Raw genomic sequence first — 15,492 nt, forward strand, 5'->3', positions numbered from 1 at the left:
ATCACTACGAGCATCTTTTAAACATTATAAAATATTTATGATTATTCAACTAAAAATCTTTTTACCTTTTTGAAATACTTGTATCAAACCAGAAATGTTAGCTTTAAAGGTTTTGGATAATCAAATGTGCTTTTACGAAGTGTTAAAACTTAGGGTGTTACAATTTTGGATGTCTAACAGTTCAGGCATCAAAATCTAGCTACCCAGCTTAGGTATTTCAAGCAGTGCCCTGAAGAAATTGTTCTTAAAACCACCAGTTTGTCAGAGGACATTTTAAATTGAGATTATACATTATGAAGAGAAGGTATATATTGGGTTCTGATTTACTTTCTAAAAGTAAACACATGACTTTAGATATAAGCCCAATTTTCAAAATTATGTTGAGGAGTACAGTCCCCTAAGCTCCATTAAAGCCAAAGATATTCAGGCTCTGAACAGGGTTTAAATGCTGTAACACCTACAGGTTCCTGTTTTGGAGATTTCTGCAAATTTTAACTCTAATAGCATGCATGATTGGGCTGTAGAAATGCATTCTTTTATATAGCTACAACCTTTAAGAGCTACTGGAGCTGATCTTCTTGACATTTAATTCAAAACAAACATCTTCACTAATTTGTATGGAAATCGAGCATATGACTACAGTGCATTTCCCACGGAAAGGAGGTAAGGCTCAGTCCCCAAACTCAGGCTGAGGTGTACCGAAAGACCCAGCGGCTGAGCCTACTCCTCATTCCCCCATAAAGTGCTCTTCCCTGTGACTTCATGCAACCAGGCATCACTGCCTCCTTTACCCCAGACTGCCTCCGTTTCACCATTGCCAGAGCATCTGTCTGGGCATGGAGGTGATCTGGAGGTTCCAGCTTGGGTTTTTTTGCTTTAAATCATCATTATTCCTCCCTTAAGTCTTCCCTTCACATATGTGGGATTTTCCTAAAGGGTCTCATTTTTCAGTAAATGGATCACCAGCCTCAGGGCTGAACCCCTCTGCCCTGTAAACGCGAGTGGGTGCACTTAATTTCTGTTCCTGTCACCTCAGCCAAGGTACTAATCACACAGCGGTCACCATTTCTGCTCAGATACTCAATGTGAGATTTTACAGAAGGAGGAAGCATTTTTTTATTGTTGTTTCTTTAATATGTGCGCTTGATTGAGGTCAGGCCAAACCCTCAAGCCTAGAGGTGAACCAAGAATACATCGCTTGCTTACAGCTTGTGAAATAAATTTCTGTTTTCTTCCATACATCCTCCTTCCCAGTTCACACAGCTTCGGAAATTGAGTGTGAGATTCTCTGATAAAACACTGTAGATATGCTAATGCAAAAAATAAGCTCGTGGCGGTCCTGAACTTGCATATAGCATCACACATTTAGGCATCAGTAAGGCTTTCATGCTCCTAGCTGTTTTCTTAACCAGTGTACAGCATCAGTTCCCCCCACCTCAATCATCTTTGATGTGTACAACGACTGAAGAGCTCCATTCAGCATTACATTTCTGAGAAACATTTCAAGCGATGGCGAGGGACAGGCTTACATGCAAAGATAGATACTCACATGGACACATCCATCGGCAGCCACAAGTTTCTTCAACCTTGACAGCAGGAAGATTGCTGTGACATACTGGTTTTGGCATCCTCTCACAGTTAATTTGGTGACTCTCCAGAACTGTGTAATCTCCTGGAAAGCATGTCACAGTGTGGCACTGGTCTGGTAATGTCCATTTGTCACCAGGCTAGATGGGGAGACATGGATATTTAACAATTAAGAACATGGGCGGAGGGGAGAAAAATGCAAAACTTGGCTGCTGCCACAATCCTACGGCTAGCAAGTAAAGTGACACTGACAGCAGTGCTACTCAAATTAGCCTTGGATAATTAAATAATAGAATGCAGTGTATTAAGGACTTCATGAGGATGAGAAAGTTTAAATTAGCAACACTGTAAGAAATAGACTCTGAAATTCCAAGCACAAGATAAAAGCCTAGAACAGGAGATGTTTTATTACAGCAGAATGAAGTATCTGGTACTCCATCTATTGTTAGCTTAGCCATCCTACAGCATGCATGAATAGCATGGTCAACAAAGAATTCCCCTTAGCTTTTCTTTAAATGTCAAAGCCTTTAGTCTTCATAAGCCATAAAATTATTTTAGAAAGAGCTCTGATCACAGATGGTCATGGTACAGCAGGAATTAACAATATTTATTCCAAGCTAGAAAGGCACGGAATACTCTAGTTATTCTATCCACAACTCCGAAACTTGAAAACATTTCCTCCCTTCCCGAAGGGAAATTGTTCCTTTACCAGATTCCTGTTGTTAGATATGCATAGTGGTTTTGTAAAATTCAAAACAAAATATAAAATATATTCTCATCTTTTAAAGGACAGTCTAAATTTTAAGGCACCAGGATTATATACTACCAAATGACAGAGAAATAGATGTGGACACAATCTGGAATATCTCAAGATTTGTATCTGCAAAAAGCTGAGCTCTCTGGCCCCAGTCCCACAGAGCTCTAAAGTCCATAAATAGGCTCAATGAATTTCAACATAGAGTGTTCATCCCTGAGGTCTGCATTCCCAAGAATATCCCCAAATGTGGGAAACAGCCCTTTCCAGACCTATCTCTACACAGGTGAGTCCAGGAGCACTAGTAACAAGCAAGACAGTGGTTCTCTGAACTGGATAACATTTCTTGATAATCACAGGCAGAAACATGTGGCAAAGAAAAGTTGACTGCTATTGAGCAAGGTCATCTCCCATCCTCTCCTTTTCAGCTTACCCATCATTCCCATGAAAGAGAAGAGCAAAGTGATAAAATACTTAGGTAACCACAACATAATTCACAGACTATTCTTGGCACTAATGTGCAAACCAAGAATAGTGATGTTAAAGTATCTGAGCTATGTGATACTGTCAAGTCTAAAAGAGAACTGCCAGATTTGCAGCCATGAAAGTTTACATATTAAATATGTTAATTTACTGGACGGGCTTTGTATGTTTCAGGACTTTGAAAAAGGCAACTTGTCCTGAAAGTGGCTTAATACTTTCCAGGCTTGTGAGCCTAGAGGAAGCTGTGAAAAAAGTAACATGAGGAGCTTTAAGTATGGAGAAAATATTTAGATAGGAAGAAACAGAATGGTTTTTAATTATAGTTGTCTCGCCTACAACTCATTGAAAGTGGAGCACCTGGAAGGGTACATATACAGCTGCGCAAGTCTGGCAAAGGACCCTCTGGCTTCCATACATATTTAATTGTTTTTATTTCACTCCTTAACAGAACATCTATTGGAAAACATCTAAGAGCTGGACAAGAAAAGCAAAGCACAGAACATTAAAACAAAAATATCAGTTGAAGGATCCAAAAAAGCCAAGAATGCTGGTGCAGAGGAAAACACAGGGACTCTGAAGACAAAGAAAGCCTAAAATCCCAATTGATATGAAATCGTAGGAGTAAAAATAGGACAGAAAGGAAAGCAAAAGCAGAGGTTTCTAAATCGTGAAGGATAAGTCTGCTGAAAGTGATGAGCCTGCCAGCACACCGGAGGAAGCCTCAGACTTCCTCTCCGAGGGAGCTCTGAACCTACGGACCTGGACTCGCAGACTCTTTCTCTTATAGTGCATCTGCAGGAGAGCGAGCCACATACCTTGACCGGCTTCATCAGCTGGCACCTTCTAATTTAGTCAGGGTTTTGTTCGGTTGGTTGTTCTTCTCTAAACCAAGTGCTGAACAACACACCAGTAAAGTCATGCTACGGAAACAGTTAGTTTAGGAATGTGGTTTTTACCACCACATGTAGACTAGAAATGCAGAAGATCATCATGAAGTGATCTGTATAGCGAAGTGCTACCACTATAAGACAAGTACCTACACTTCTATTATCACCATTATGCCTGCTTAAAAGCATCAAAACAAGACTACTGATGAAAATTAACTACATTAAAAAACCCTTAATCTATCATAATCCTTCACACATTCTGTCAACTGGCAAGTTCAAATATTAAAACAGTGGTTCTTTCCACAGCCTGTATTTAGCATTATTGGAACTCCTTGCCACTGGATTTGATAAGTACTAAAAACTGACATGGATTCAAAGAATGACTGAACAAATTCATAGAGGAGAAAACTATTGAGCACTATCAAACACCAAAAGGTGCCACTCGCAGCTCAGGGTGTCCCTGAGTCACAAATTGTTCAAGGCTAGGATAGTTCAGGGAACTTTCATATATTCTTACTTACGTTCTTCCCTGACTTCTATTATTGGCCAAGTAATACGGGGTTGGATGGACTGATCTTCCATCCTTCTGCTACTAACAGTGACCTTAGCCATGAATCTTCCTTCAACAGTCATTTCCAGGGTAGAAGTAATAACAAAAATAATGTAACAAATCATATCACTGACGATACTGATAGGATTTAGCCTGAGCTTTTTGATCCTGAGAACTCTGATTTCCTTGCAAACTGCAAGAGATCAGTTCCCACAATCTCCAGGTGCATGACAGACATCCCGCTTGGGGAACTGAGCCTCCTGCAGTAATTCTCTGAGTAACGCCTGAAATATTATGGATCTGATGTAAGAGCCTGTCTTTTCTGACTTAGGAAAGAGCCTTGATTCTTCATCCCCGTGGATTTGTGAACTACGCTGGAAGAGGGTAACAGGCCAACGTTGGCATGTTACTGCCATTGAGGCAGCAGAGGAGTTCAGAGCGTGGGGGCAGAACACTTCCACAGTGTCCTGTGGGCACCACGGGATGCTCAACAGCCTGCTCCAAAAGGCAACGGCTACCACGTCGGCATGTCTTCTAACCCCCATTTTTTCTGGCTGATAGAAAAGGTAACACAAAATCCCCCTAAAGGCTACCATTTGAAAGTGTGGTTCATTTTTATATGGACTAGAGCCTGCCCTCTTTTCTTCCAAAAAACATTTTAGCCGGAATGGAAATTGTGTTTTAAGTTTACCACCAAAAAAATGAAGCCTGACATGTCTGAAATTCACGTTTAGCCTTCCCAGCACTTATCTACATGTACCTGTATCTGCTTCTAGGAGCCCAGAGGCCTGGACACATGCACTTCAAATGAATAAACAACAAGAATCTGATCATTTTTTGGTTTCAATTAAGAAAGTTTTCCAAGCTTAGTTTTGGTTTGTTGGTTTTTTTCTTAATTAGGTTGTCAAACTCAAAGCCACCAAGCTATACTTAGTGTCTGATCTAGCAAAAGCCTTTCTGTGTTCTGACCAGCTGACCAAGGCCAACCACGTAAGGCAGCTTTGATACATTTCCTGCGTCTAGACAATTCATAAGCATTTCTTTATTAGTCACATCCTTCCTTACAGTCATGTCTTCACAAGGGAAAAATCAAAGGAATATTTTTCATGTACTGGAAATTCAAGATAAATCCTAGGGTAGAACTCATAACTGACCCCTACTAGAAAACATGTAACAAGCTTACGTTAATATTTTTAAATGCATGAAGTATCATATGCACTCAAAAACCTTGGCATTTCACCTGAGGTGAAGGAACTGAACCATTTATAACTTCTATATCATTCCTTTCTTAGAGCAGATCACTTTTGATACATCGGACAGGTGTACTAACATTTCTGAGCATTTTCTCAGGATTAATAAAAACTTTTCTGCAAAAGAAAACTAAGAACTTTGATTTCATTACATAAGAGATGGTTTTCCCTAGAGAGTTGACTATCACACAATAATTATCTTCCTATAAATTTTTCATAGGGTCAAGGTACTTGTATTTTTAGCAGAAGGAGGGTGTCTGGACAATGACATTGCCTCGCCCTGTACGTCCACCTTTATTTTGGCCATGTCTAGCTTTCCCAGAAGTTCTTTCACCAGATGATGGAAATACATTTCTCTTTGTCAGGGAAGACACACTGTCACAGGTTTTGGCTCTGCACTGCCTTCAATAATATTCAACACACTGCAAGATCAGGTGTCGTTAGAGGCAGTCTCCTTTGTGCAAAGTTATCCCATCAGTTCAAAAGCTAACATTTTCCTCCTAAAAATAATTCTTAATATTGTCCAACACATTTTGTTTCAGATTATCTATGAAGGTATTCATGGTCCAGCATGAACTTTGTAACTTGAAAGCCAGATGGATGACCCAGGCAATACACTTACTTTCTTTCTGTTTCCATCCTCATCTATACATTCTCTGACAGGGTCTGAAAGAGAAAGAGACATCTTTTAGCCATCTCATGCCCTTATCCAGCCTTATAAGTGGCAGTCACCAAAATACAGATTGCTTACTAAAAAATGTGACTTAGGCTGTAAGAATTTTTTTTTTGCATCAGAAATGTGAGAATCCCTACCTGAAGACTGCGGCATTTGTCCAAAGTGTACAAAAGTCAAAGAATGCATAAACTTTGTTCCTGCTAGCATTACCTGACTTCTGCAATGACATTGGTCCCAAAATACCCTGTGAGCAAGTAGGCTGTAATTCTACAGCAATTCTTGTACTGACATACAGCTCTGCCCAGACAGTACATAAAAGATGATCATGGTTTTACCTCTGAGGCAGGGTCCAGCCTTCCTTCTGAATCTTGTGATGAATTGAGAATATTTCTGGTAATTAGCAGGTAATGAGAATTTACACACCCATGCACACACACACACATTTATTAAATGCAGAAAGATAAATACAGCGAGAAACCTCAAGATAAGATTTGTCAGCAACTAGCCTAAGTATGAAAATATCTGCAATAAGAATGCTCAAATTCTGTTTCCTGACATTCAGACATTACTGTGATGAGCAGTTTTTTCTATAATCAGTTAGGTGGTCACAAGGCACCCACTGAACTGCAGTTTCTATGTTTATGTGCTCTCATAACACACCTAAAGATATATGGAAAGTAATTTCATGTAAGTACTATGGCATGACAATGTGATAAGCACGTGTCTAGGAAATTAAAACACTGACTAGCAAGCTCTTTATATAATACTATACTTTGCTAGCATATATATGCTCCATGCTCTGTCTTTTCCAGGATAAGTAATGTATTTTGAAAGCATTTAGGAAATCTTTTAAACCTTTTTAATAGTATTATTTTTGGTACACTTCCATACATAAAGTAAGACTCCCTCCGTACAAGAAATCCAACTGTATGAGTCTGGAGGGGAAAATTACACTTTACAGATTGTAAGAAACTTAAATAAAACAAAAGCAAACAAAAAAAAAAAACCAAACACACACACACACACACACACACACACACAAGATGACAGTTTCCCACCCCATAGCAAAGGCTTTATCATCAGCAAAGGGGAGACCTAAATTTTTAAGATTTAGGTGTCTAATATAAGATACCTATCATTCAAGTTTTTGAGCATACACTTTGCGCTGTTGGAAAAGCTTTCATAAAAATACAAAGCTTTCACCTCTAGTACCAATAGGTTATAGCACAGATTGCAATAAGAAAGTAGTTACTAGCTTCAAATTCCTGCTCCCTATCCTATATCTTGGATCAATGTAATTTAGGGCAAGAAAATCACATATTTTACAGTGAGAGGAGAGGAAATGCATCTTTAAAAGCTTATTTTAAAAGAAAAGAAAGAAAATGGCAGCTGTTTAAATCTAGAAAATGGCAGCTGTTTGATGCTCTGGAGAGATTTTAAAATGCCAGAAGTGATCCCAGTGGAGACTGATCGGATATCTCTAAGCTGGACTGTGCACACTCTGCAACTTCCTCATTCTTAGTGGTACTTGGCTCTGCAAAAAAGTCCACTTATTTTAATGGAGACGTAACTAAGCCCTAGTAATGCTGGTAAAAACCTGTGCAATGACTAACACGATGAGATAGTGGTTTGCAGAGAGGACAAGTAGATGCTATTGTAATAGAAATATCACCACCATGAATAATAAATATCTATATACACACAGACCAAGGAGGCAAAAGTAGTAAAACAATGGCCAGAGTTGAAGCAAGTTTCCTTACATGGGGGGCATGGCTATCTAGAAATAAATGAATGTTTAAAATATTTTATACCTTTTTTTCCCCAGTATTTGTTTTCCTGGAAAAGTTAATTCTTTCTTATTCTTTTTTTCCTGACCCTTTGGCTGAATTCTTTGTAGACATACACATAACAATGCTTAGGTCTGTGCAGAAAAATAGGTATGGAATCTTTGGAATCTTTATTCACAACTAACTTGTAACATTTCTGAAGCGTGCCCCCATTCATTTGTGACAGCTTGAGCTTTCCTGGTGTCCTTCAGTTAATGACCAGCCCTGATTATTAATAAGATGATAGCTTGAAAGTTTAGGCCTAAGCAGTTTTAAAAACCTTGCTGAAAGTTGGTGGATTAGAATAGCAGTTGGCTACACGCTGAAAGGGCTCAGATTTTGTTACACCTAAGTGATGGTGGCGTCTATGTTAGCATTTGTGATGAGTGTCAGTGAAATGCTATCAAAGGAGCACTGGGCTGACTTCTCAAATCAAGAAAAAGCACTCTGGTTTTGGCATTTCAATTTGGGGGTTTTGCTCCAGTTATGAGGCTACAACTATATTGGACTTACCCATGCACACTTTGTTGATAAATTCACTATTCAATGTGATCATAGTGGATAAGTCTTCAAAATTCTGAAGCTTCATGATTCTGTTAGCAGCTGATGGCCCTGTCAAAGTTCTCAGTTGCTCTTCATCATATCTGTTTCCAACCCCAATTGGAAACAGGGATACCCCTAGGAAAAGAGAAGAAAAGGTTTTAAGTGGGCAATGCACAGGAGAAGGAGGTCTTTGCTGTTGTATTTTTTTCATTTGCTTTTTAGAATGAAAGATCTGGGAAAACTTTTTTCCCCCCAACAGTTAATTTTCATGTATTACTTGCATCCCTCCCTCCACATAGGCTAAAGGCAATTAAGGGCAGAAATGGTTATGCTCTAATCACAGTGTTAGCTAAGATGAGCTCTATTTGTCCCAAGCATAATACAATCATGCATAGTCAACAAAATGCAGCTGCAGACTTAATAACACCACCTTCACTTTTTTCCAAATGTAAAAAAATCTCAATATGTTGTTTTCTTTCTTCAGTTACACGGCAATTGGATTATTTTCAAACCTTTTAATTAAAAACAAATAATAATAGTTGATAGTTGTTATTTAGTCCATGCTCATTCAATAGCTCCCAGAGCAACCTACAAAGGAAGTCAATGTTCCTCAGCTGAACACCTGAGGAATCTGAGGTACAGAGACTACAGCCAGAAAACTTGAAGAAAAATCATGCAGAACACATTGATAGCAAAAGCATATTCCTGTATAGGTCAGTGCAGAATCTGATCACATCCTCTATTTATTATTATTGCAGTGAACCTTTCAAGATTCACTGTACTGCAACAGTATTGAATTTATAATATTAGAACACATTTCTGTCATCCCTAGCTATCCACAGGACCTTGGAAAATGAAATGCCACTAATTTATGAAACCTATAGAAGCTGTTTAGCTTAAATTGCAGATTGGTCCTGAATTTACCGGTAATTCAAAGGCATCTTCCTCAGGCACATTTTGTTCAGGCCTCTTTCTTACCGGAACATAACACACTGTGAGTTCTGAACTTACATGAACATACCAGTGCCTTAATTGTTCACCCTTTGTTCTACTGCATTACTTAAAAAGCAACAACTCTGCTTAAAAATAGTGACAGCAAAACAAGATTTACTGTTTATTCTTGCAGAAAGTGCAGCAGCCTCCACGGTGTCTTCTGATCTCCCTGACACGATGACTATCGCGACCTTTGATGCACTGGGTCTCCCTCCGTGAGATTCTGACATTGCATTCTGAACTACAAAATCAATGGCTTTTCCTAAGAAGAAAAGAGATAAATGAGAGAGACAATAGAAAACTCATAGGAGACTATAAAAATAAATCTTACGTTGTATTAGTAGGTTATAGAGTACTGCAAAATACTTTTTCTTGAAGGACTTTTAATGTCTGCTTTATTGCTGCTACATGAAAGATTTCAGCTATTAAGAACCTACCAGTACTATTAATACATCCCAACACAGGAGGGCCATCCTTAGCTCCGCAATCTCTGAAGTGATGGGAATTTTACTGCCTTTCCCTTAGCCACGAGGATAAAGTTATGCTCCTCACTTTAGTAGTTACCTTTTCCAGAAACATTACCATTGCATTACACAAAAGGAAAAAGATATTGTAGAATATGTACTTTTTCACAATTGCAGAACAACAGTGACATCAAGTGGCTATCTGATCTACAACTTCACACCATCCTGAACTGCACACACAAGTTGCTCAGCTCTCAGAGAAGATCTAATCCTTCCCTAATTTGGTCAACTTTTTCTATGGGTGTGACAAGCATATCTTGCCTCCCTCCTACCAGCAACCTCTCTGAAATCTAGACTCAGACTAACCCAGAATATAACTGGGCAATCCATATTAAAAACAAAACAAACAAACAAACAAAAAAAACAACAACAAAAAAAACCCTACAAATCAAACCCACCAAACCCCACAAAACACACGAAGAAATTGTACCTTAGCTACCAAATCACAGACTGGCAAAAATGGGTAGCTGCTGCACTTTCATTTAACATCTGTGAACACTTGGGCAAATTTTTGTTCAAAATCATGACCTCAGCAAGAGAGCACTTTGCTCGTACTTGTATTTAGATATGTATTTGCACAAATATTTATACTGGGAATCATGATATGCAGCTTTCTTAAAAGCTCCTTTGGGCTTGGAAGTTATCAGGTTAGGAAGTAGAAATGATACCGTGTGACTGATGTGACATTCAGGGCAAACAGTGAACAGTGAATAACAAATACTCGAAAGAATCGTTCCTCTGTGTAATCTGCAGTAACAGTGGAACAGAAATACGTTTGCCTGAAGAAGTCACTGAACAATTTTAAAAATCAAACACATTTGTAAAACACTGGAAGTCAGATCATAGATAAGTCACCAGCACACCCCAGAATACCTTAGCACACCTGAACACTTTGCACTTCATATCTTCTTTCACTGTATCACCCACTCCTTTTCACTTTAGAAGCAAAGATCCTTTTCCCAAGCTGCTACAAGCATGGACAACCTCTAGGAAGCTCACTTAGCACTTTGACTATTGATAACGCGGCAACAGCAATTGGAAACTCTACAAGGCTTACATCAGGGTTTCAGGAAGAATTTACCCCTTGGAAGAATCTAGCCTAGAACGGGTATCTGGAAAAAGCCCAAATGTTTCCTTTGCCACAGTACTGGTTTGGAGGTGACATTCCCTTCTCAACTACTGTTGCTTTCCCCATCCTTTCCTGTTGTCCCATACACTTTACAGTCCCTGACAGCCTCATATCCCCTTCCCACCTCATCCAGCCACCTCTTCTTCCCCATTACCCCATTATCACTATTTCCTTAGCCTCATCTTCACCTGTCATCTTTCCACACAGATGCCCACAACTAAAGAGAAGAGTTGGGACCCACCAGGAACTGCTGCCAGGCCCTGTCAGACCTACTGCAGGAATAGGAACCACACCAATTTCTCCTTCTGCAAGCTTTCATCTGTCACACGCCGTTACCTCCGCTAGCAATCGCCTGTCTAGAAAGGGTCACATATTTTCCCAAGCACTAGTTTTCAAATAGAAAGATGCATGTTTGTTTAAATCAAAATGCTTTTTGGAAATGTCAATTACGATCAGAAGAAAAAAAAAAAAAGAAAAAAAGGAGAAAAATCAACAGAAAGCTTTCAACAGAAGGCTTTCAACAGAATTTAAGAACAAAATGGCTTGTTTCTCTTGTGTTTCTTGCTATGCAATGATTATCTTTTTAGTTCTTCCAACTGTGTAGATTCATTTCATTCCTATAATTTGATTTTCATTCCCACTATAATTCTGAATTATATTTTACATATAAAATGAAAGCACTTTAGAATTTCTGTCCAGTGAAAACCTCAAAATTTTGAATGTTTTTCTATTTGCAACAAAAAGTATTTTAAAATATCTTTATTATTTGGATGATGGCAATTCCATTTCACAAACTGCTATTCCTGACCAGAAAAATTAACTAACCAAGGTATTGACTCATGTCCTATACAGCTGTCTCACAATCATTGCTACAAATGGGTTTGTTGTGCAGTAGTTACTCTATGTGTCTGTAGAGGTAGATGTTAGATGCAGAATGGCATGTTAGCTATAATAACTAAGGGATAAAACAAAATACAGAAAATTAATATGACTATATTCCAATCCCTGTGATTGCTTCAGGATCGTCACTGTGCCAGAAAATTGACTCATTTCCCTTTTGTCCTATAAATAATTAATAAAAAACTATTTCAGGTTTTAACTTTCAAATATTTTAGGTTAAACTTTTGCACAGTAAGAATCACAAATGATTTTTCATTCGTTTGTGAAAAGCACTTGGAATTTCTGTGTTTGTCTTTTTTTAATGACCCTTTGACTTTTGCATGGTTGGTGTGGTCACCAGGTGCTCCAACTCCATTTTTCTTTCTCCCGTTAATTCTGAAAATTTTCAGAAACTTCCATACATATCTGTAAACTGGAAAACCCATTACTTTTATAATTTCTAATAAAAGAAATCAAGATCCATTGTAATAGAACCAGGGACTATTTCAAAGTTCCCCCAAAACAATTACTCTATTTAATGCATGGAAAATTTGTTTTAGTATACTAAAAACTCTTTGGATTTCTCCCCTAATTTTGAAGCCAACTTTAGAGAAAAGAGCCAGGTGTCTGAAGACATGATCAAATGAACACTTTTGTCCTGCTAGAGGGATTCAGAAAGTCACCATCCCAAGCTGGAAGCTGTCACTTCTCAGCTGTTTGTCTCTACGTCTCACCAGGGAGGGAAATACCAAACTCCTCAGAGACCATGATAAAAAAAACATTGACTGCTAATAAACCAACCAACTTGAACATATTCTTACTACTAGATTGCAACATAACGGTAATCTGCCATTTTCATATCAATAAAGGAAATTTAAAATGTTTAGGGTGAAATAAATATCACCAAGCACAAGGCCATATGAAGGCTGGAAAGAGAGTGCACAGCATCTTGGACATAATTAAACTAGCTTTACAATGACCGGGTCGGAGCCTTTATGGCTTCAGGCGTTACGAGACCACCTTGTGCCTTGTACACCCCTTCAGCGGCTGACAGCTGGGCCGCCGCTGCTGCTGGCTCCACTCCAGCTTGCTCTGACATATCTACATACTTTGCAAATGCATTTCTGGCTGCGTTAGTGCCGTAGCGAGCTGCTGGCAGAAGGAAGGGTCCGCTCCTTGGGTGCACCAGCTGGGCATGTCCTCCCAGTCCCCTCCAGTCAGCACTGCTACCCACCGGCCACGCAGCTAGCTGCCTCAGGCAACTCACCACCTGAAAAGCAACGCTTCTAAAAAAAAGTGTGTTGTTTTCAACCATTTGGGCCCTTCCCTGAGCTCCCTTCCTGCAGAAGGCAGGCAGTACAAGTGTGCAGCCCCGAGGTGGCAGGGGACCAGGCCCTTCTGCAGTAGCTAGCTCTTAAACCTGTTTAGCTGTATGGGACCACACCATCAACTGTTTATTTCAGTGGTGGACCCTAGAGAAAACTGAAATGCTAAGAGAAAATACCCTAAATCCTGCTCCATAAAACAACAAAACAATTTTTTTGTCTTTAAAGAATATCTGACGGTGGCCAAAACATCATTTGCTAGCACTGACAAGGGGCATCATATAAGCCCCAGTGAAGTGAATGGGAGGTTTGCTATGGGCTTTAAGGATTACACGTTTTAAGGATTTTCTCTGTATGTGCATGTGAACCTAAGCCCAAACTAGCAGCCAACATGTTCCCACATACTGAACATAGAAGTAAATTATGTTAGTCTCATGTATTATTGTTACAAATAATTTCTGTTTCTCACATACACAATGTGCTATCAAAAAAAAAAAAGGCAACAAATGGGCTTTGGAAGCAGAATGACTTCTATACTCACATGTATTTCAGGCACTAGACATACAACCCATGAGAAATCAAGATGAAGTCTCAAAGCCAAAAGCCTTCATTGCATACAGGAGAATAACAAAGCTGAGAGCAGTGTGACACACAATAAAAAAATCTGTTCCCAAAGGCAGTGGACATCATAAGGAATGCATGTCTGGTCATCTGTCGCTGACCTCCTGCTCTCTCTTCTCCTGCTGCCTCCTAACACGTTACACTTATTGTGGTCCTGACAGGCACAATGGCCACAATTAGTTTCACACATGCACACACACACACACCCCCTTCCCAAATTTGACCATCTAAAGATTTATCTGGATAACTGAACAAAAAGACCTAGCTTGCAGGAGCACTGAGCTCCCAAGCAGCTTTTCAGCTTAGTCATTAGGGCATGATTGTTAGTCATTGGGCACGTCCAGGTAAAAAATACAAATGAATAAGCAAGAAAGAAAAAAGAAAAAAAAAAAGAAAAAAGAAAAAAAAAAAAAAACAACATTGATCTACATGGGCTACTTTAGAAAGGGTGGGTCAGTCATTCCAAAGGCTGCCACCACAGCACAGCACCTTCTCCCCATCTTTCAGTGCAGACATGCTCCTGACTACACCACAGAGTACAAAACAAAAATCATGTTTGGAATGATCATTAAAGCAAAAGAACACAGAAGATATCCTACAAAGACAGGGGCGGGGGGGGGGGGAATGGAGAAGGGATGGCATCACTGCACAGTCTTCTCTCAGCTAGGACTATGAACATTTGATGAAGAACTTCTGACAGTCAGAAAAAACTTTGTAAGAACCTTTTTCTGGTTGCCTTTAACAAGGCTATTCAATAAGGGCTAATTAGCAGAATTTATTTTTTTTTTTAATCACCCAATGTACATTCAAGCCAGACTCGTATTCTGAAGTAATAATTCAGAATGGTTCATGCAGAGGTTCCTGCAAGGACTGAAAGCTGATTAAATGGACATAAACAAGTTTTAAGGACAAAAGACAATTTGTTGAGTAGGGTTGGAGGTGTTTACTGAGGGTCTACAGGGAATTACACTAGATTCTGCCTTATTGAATAATTTCATTAATGATTTGGATAAAGGAGGAAAAACGTGTAAAAAGGCATGCTAATCTGAATCACAGATATTAGATTGGGAACAATTATGAACATCATGGAATGAACTGAAAGAGCACAAGGTGCCCTAGAAACGTTTGAAATATATCCAAGAAATAAAAAACAAGATTAATCCCAGAATAAGCCAATCTGGAGGAAAATAAACCAATGCACAGACATTTAATGGTTTGGTGGGTGCCTCAGGGAAAGCAGAAACTTCCTAAAAGCAACCTTTGCAATTATTTTCTTTAATTTTGTCTGAAATGAGGAATAAAATGTAAAGCTCCCGTGAGGGTCTGTGGAGTTGTGACAGACAGGGGATTCCAGTTAGGCGGAGGTTCCTGCCGGGAACTTGTGAATCTTAAGTGGCCTCAGTGGTTTCGCTAACACTTCTGCAACATCTCGACCAAAAAAGTACTACAAGAGGTCCTAATCACC

General features: G+C 39.2%; 1 protein-coding gene across 1 annotated transcript in view; it reads right to left on the reverse strand.

Moving 5' to 3' along the window:
• Nucleotides 1-15,492, reverse strand: part of VWF (von Willebrand factor) — a 144,782-nt gene that overhangs the window by 47,004 nt on the left and 82,286 nt on the right. Inside the window, exons 31-34 of the mRNA XM_075051674.1 lie at nt 9,668-9,811; nt 8,527-8,691; nt 6,134-6,177; nt 1,550-1,727 (exon numbers count right to left, since the gene is read on the reverse strand). Of these exons, the coding sequence (XP_074907775.1) occupies nt 1,550-1,727; nt 6,134-6,177; nt 8,527-8,691; nt 9,668-9,811 (531 nt within the window). The remainder of the gene's footprint in view (nt 1-1,549; nt 1,728-6,133; nt 6,178-8,526; nt 8,692-9,667; nt 9,812-15,492) is intronic.

The sequence above is a fragment of the Buteo buteo genome, chromosome 19 (genome assembly GCF_964188355.1).
Source record: "Buteo buteo chromosome 19, bButBut1.hap1.1, whole genome shotgun sequence".
Taxonomy (NCBI): domain Eukaryota; kingdom Metazoa; phylum Chordata; class Aves; order Accipitriformes; family Accipitridae; genus Buteo; species Buteo buteo.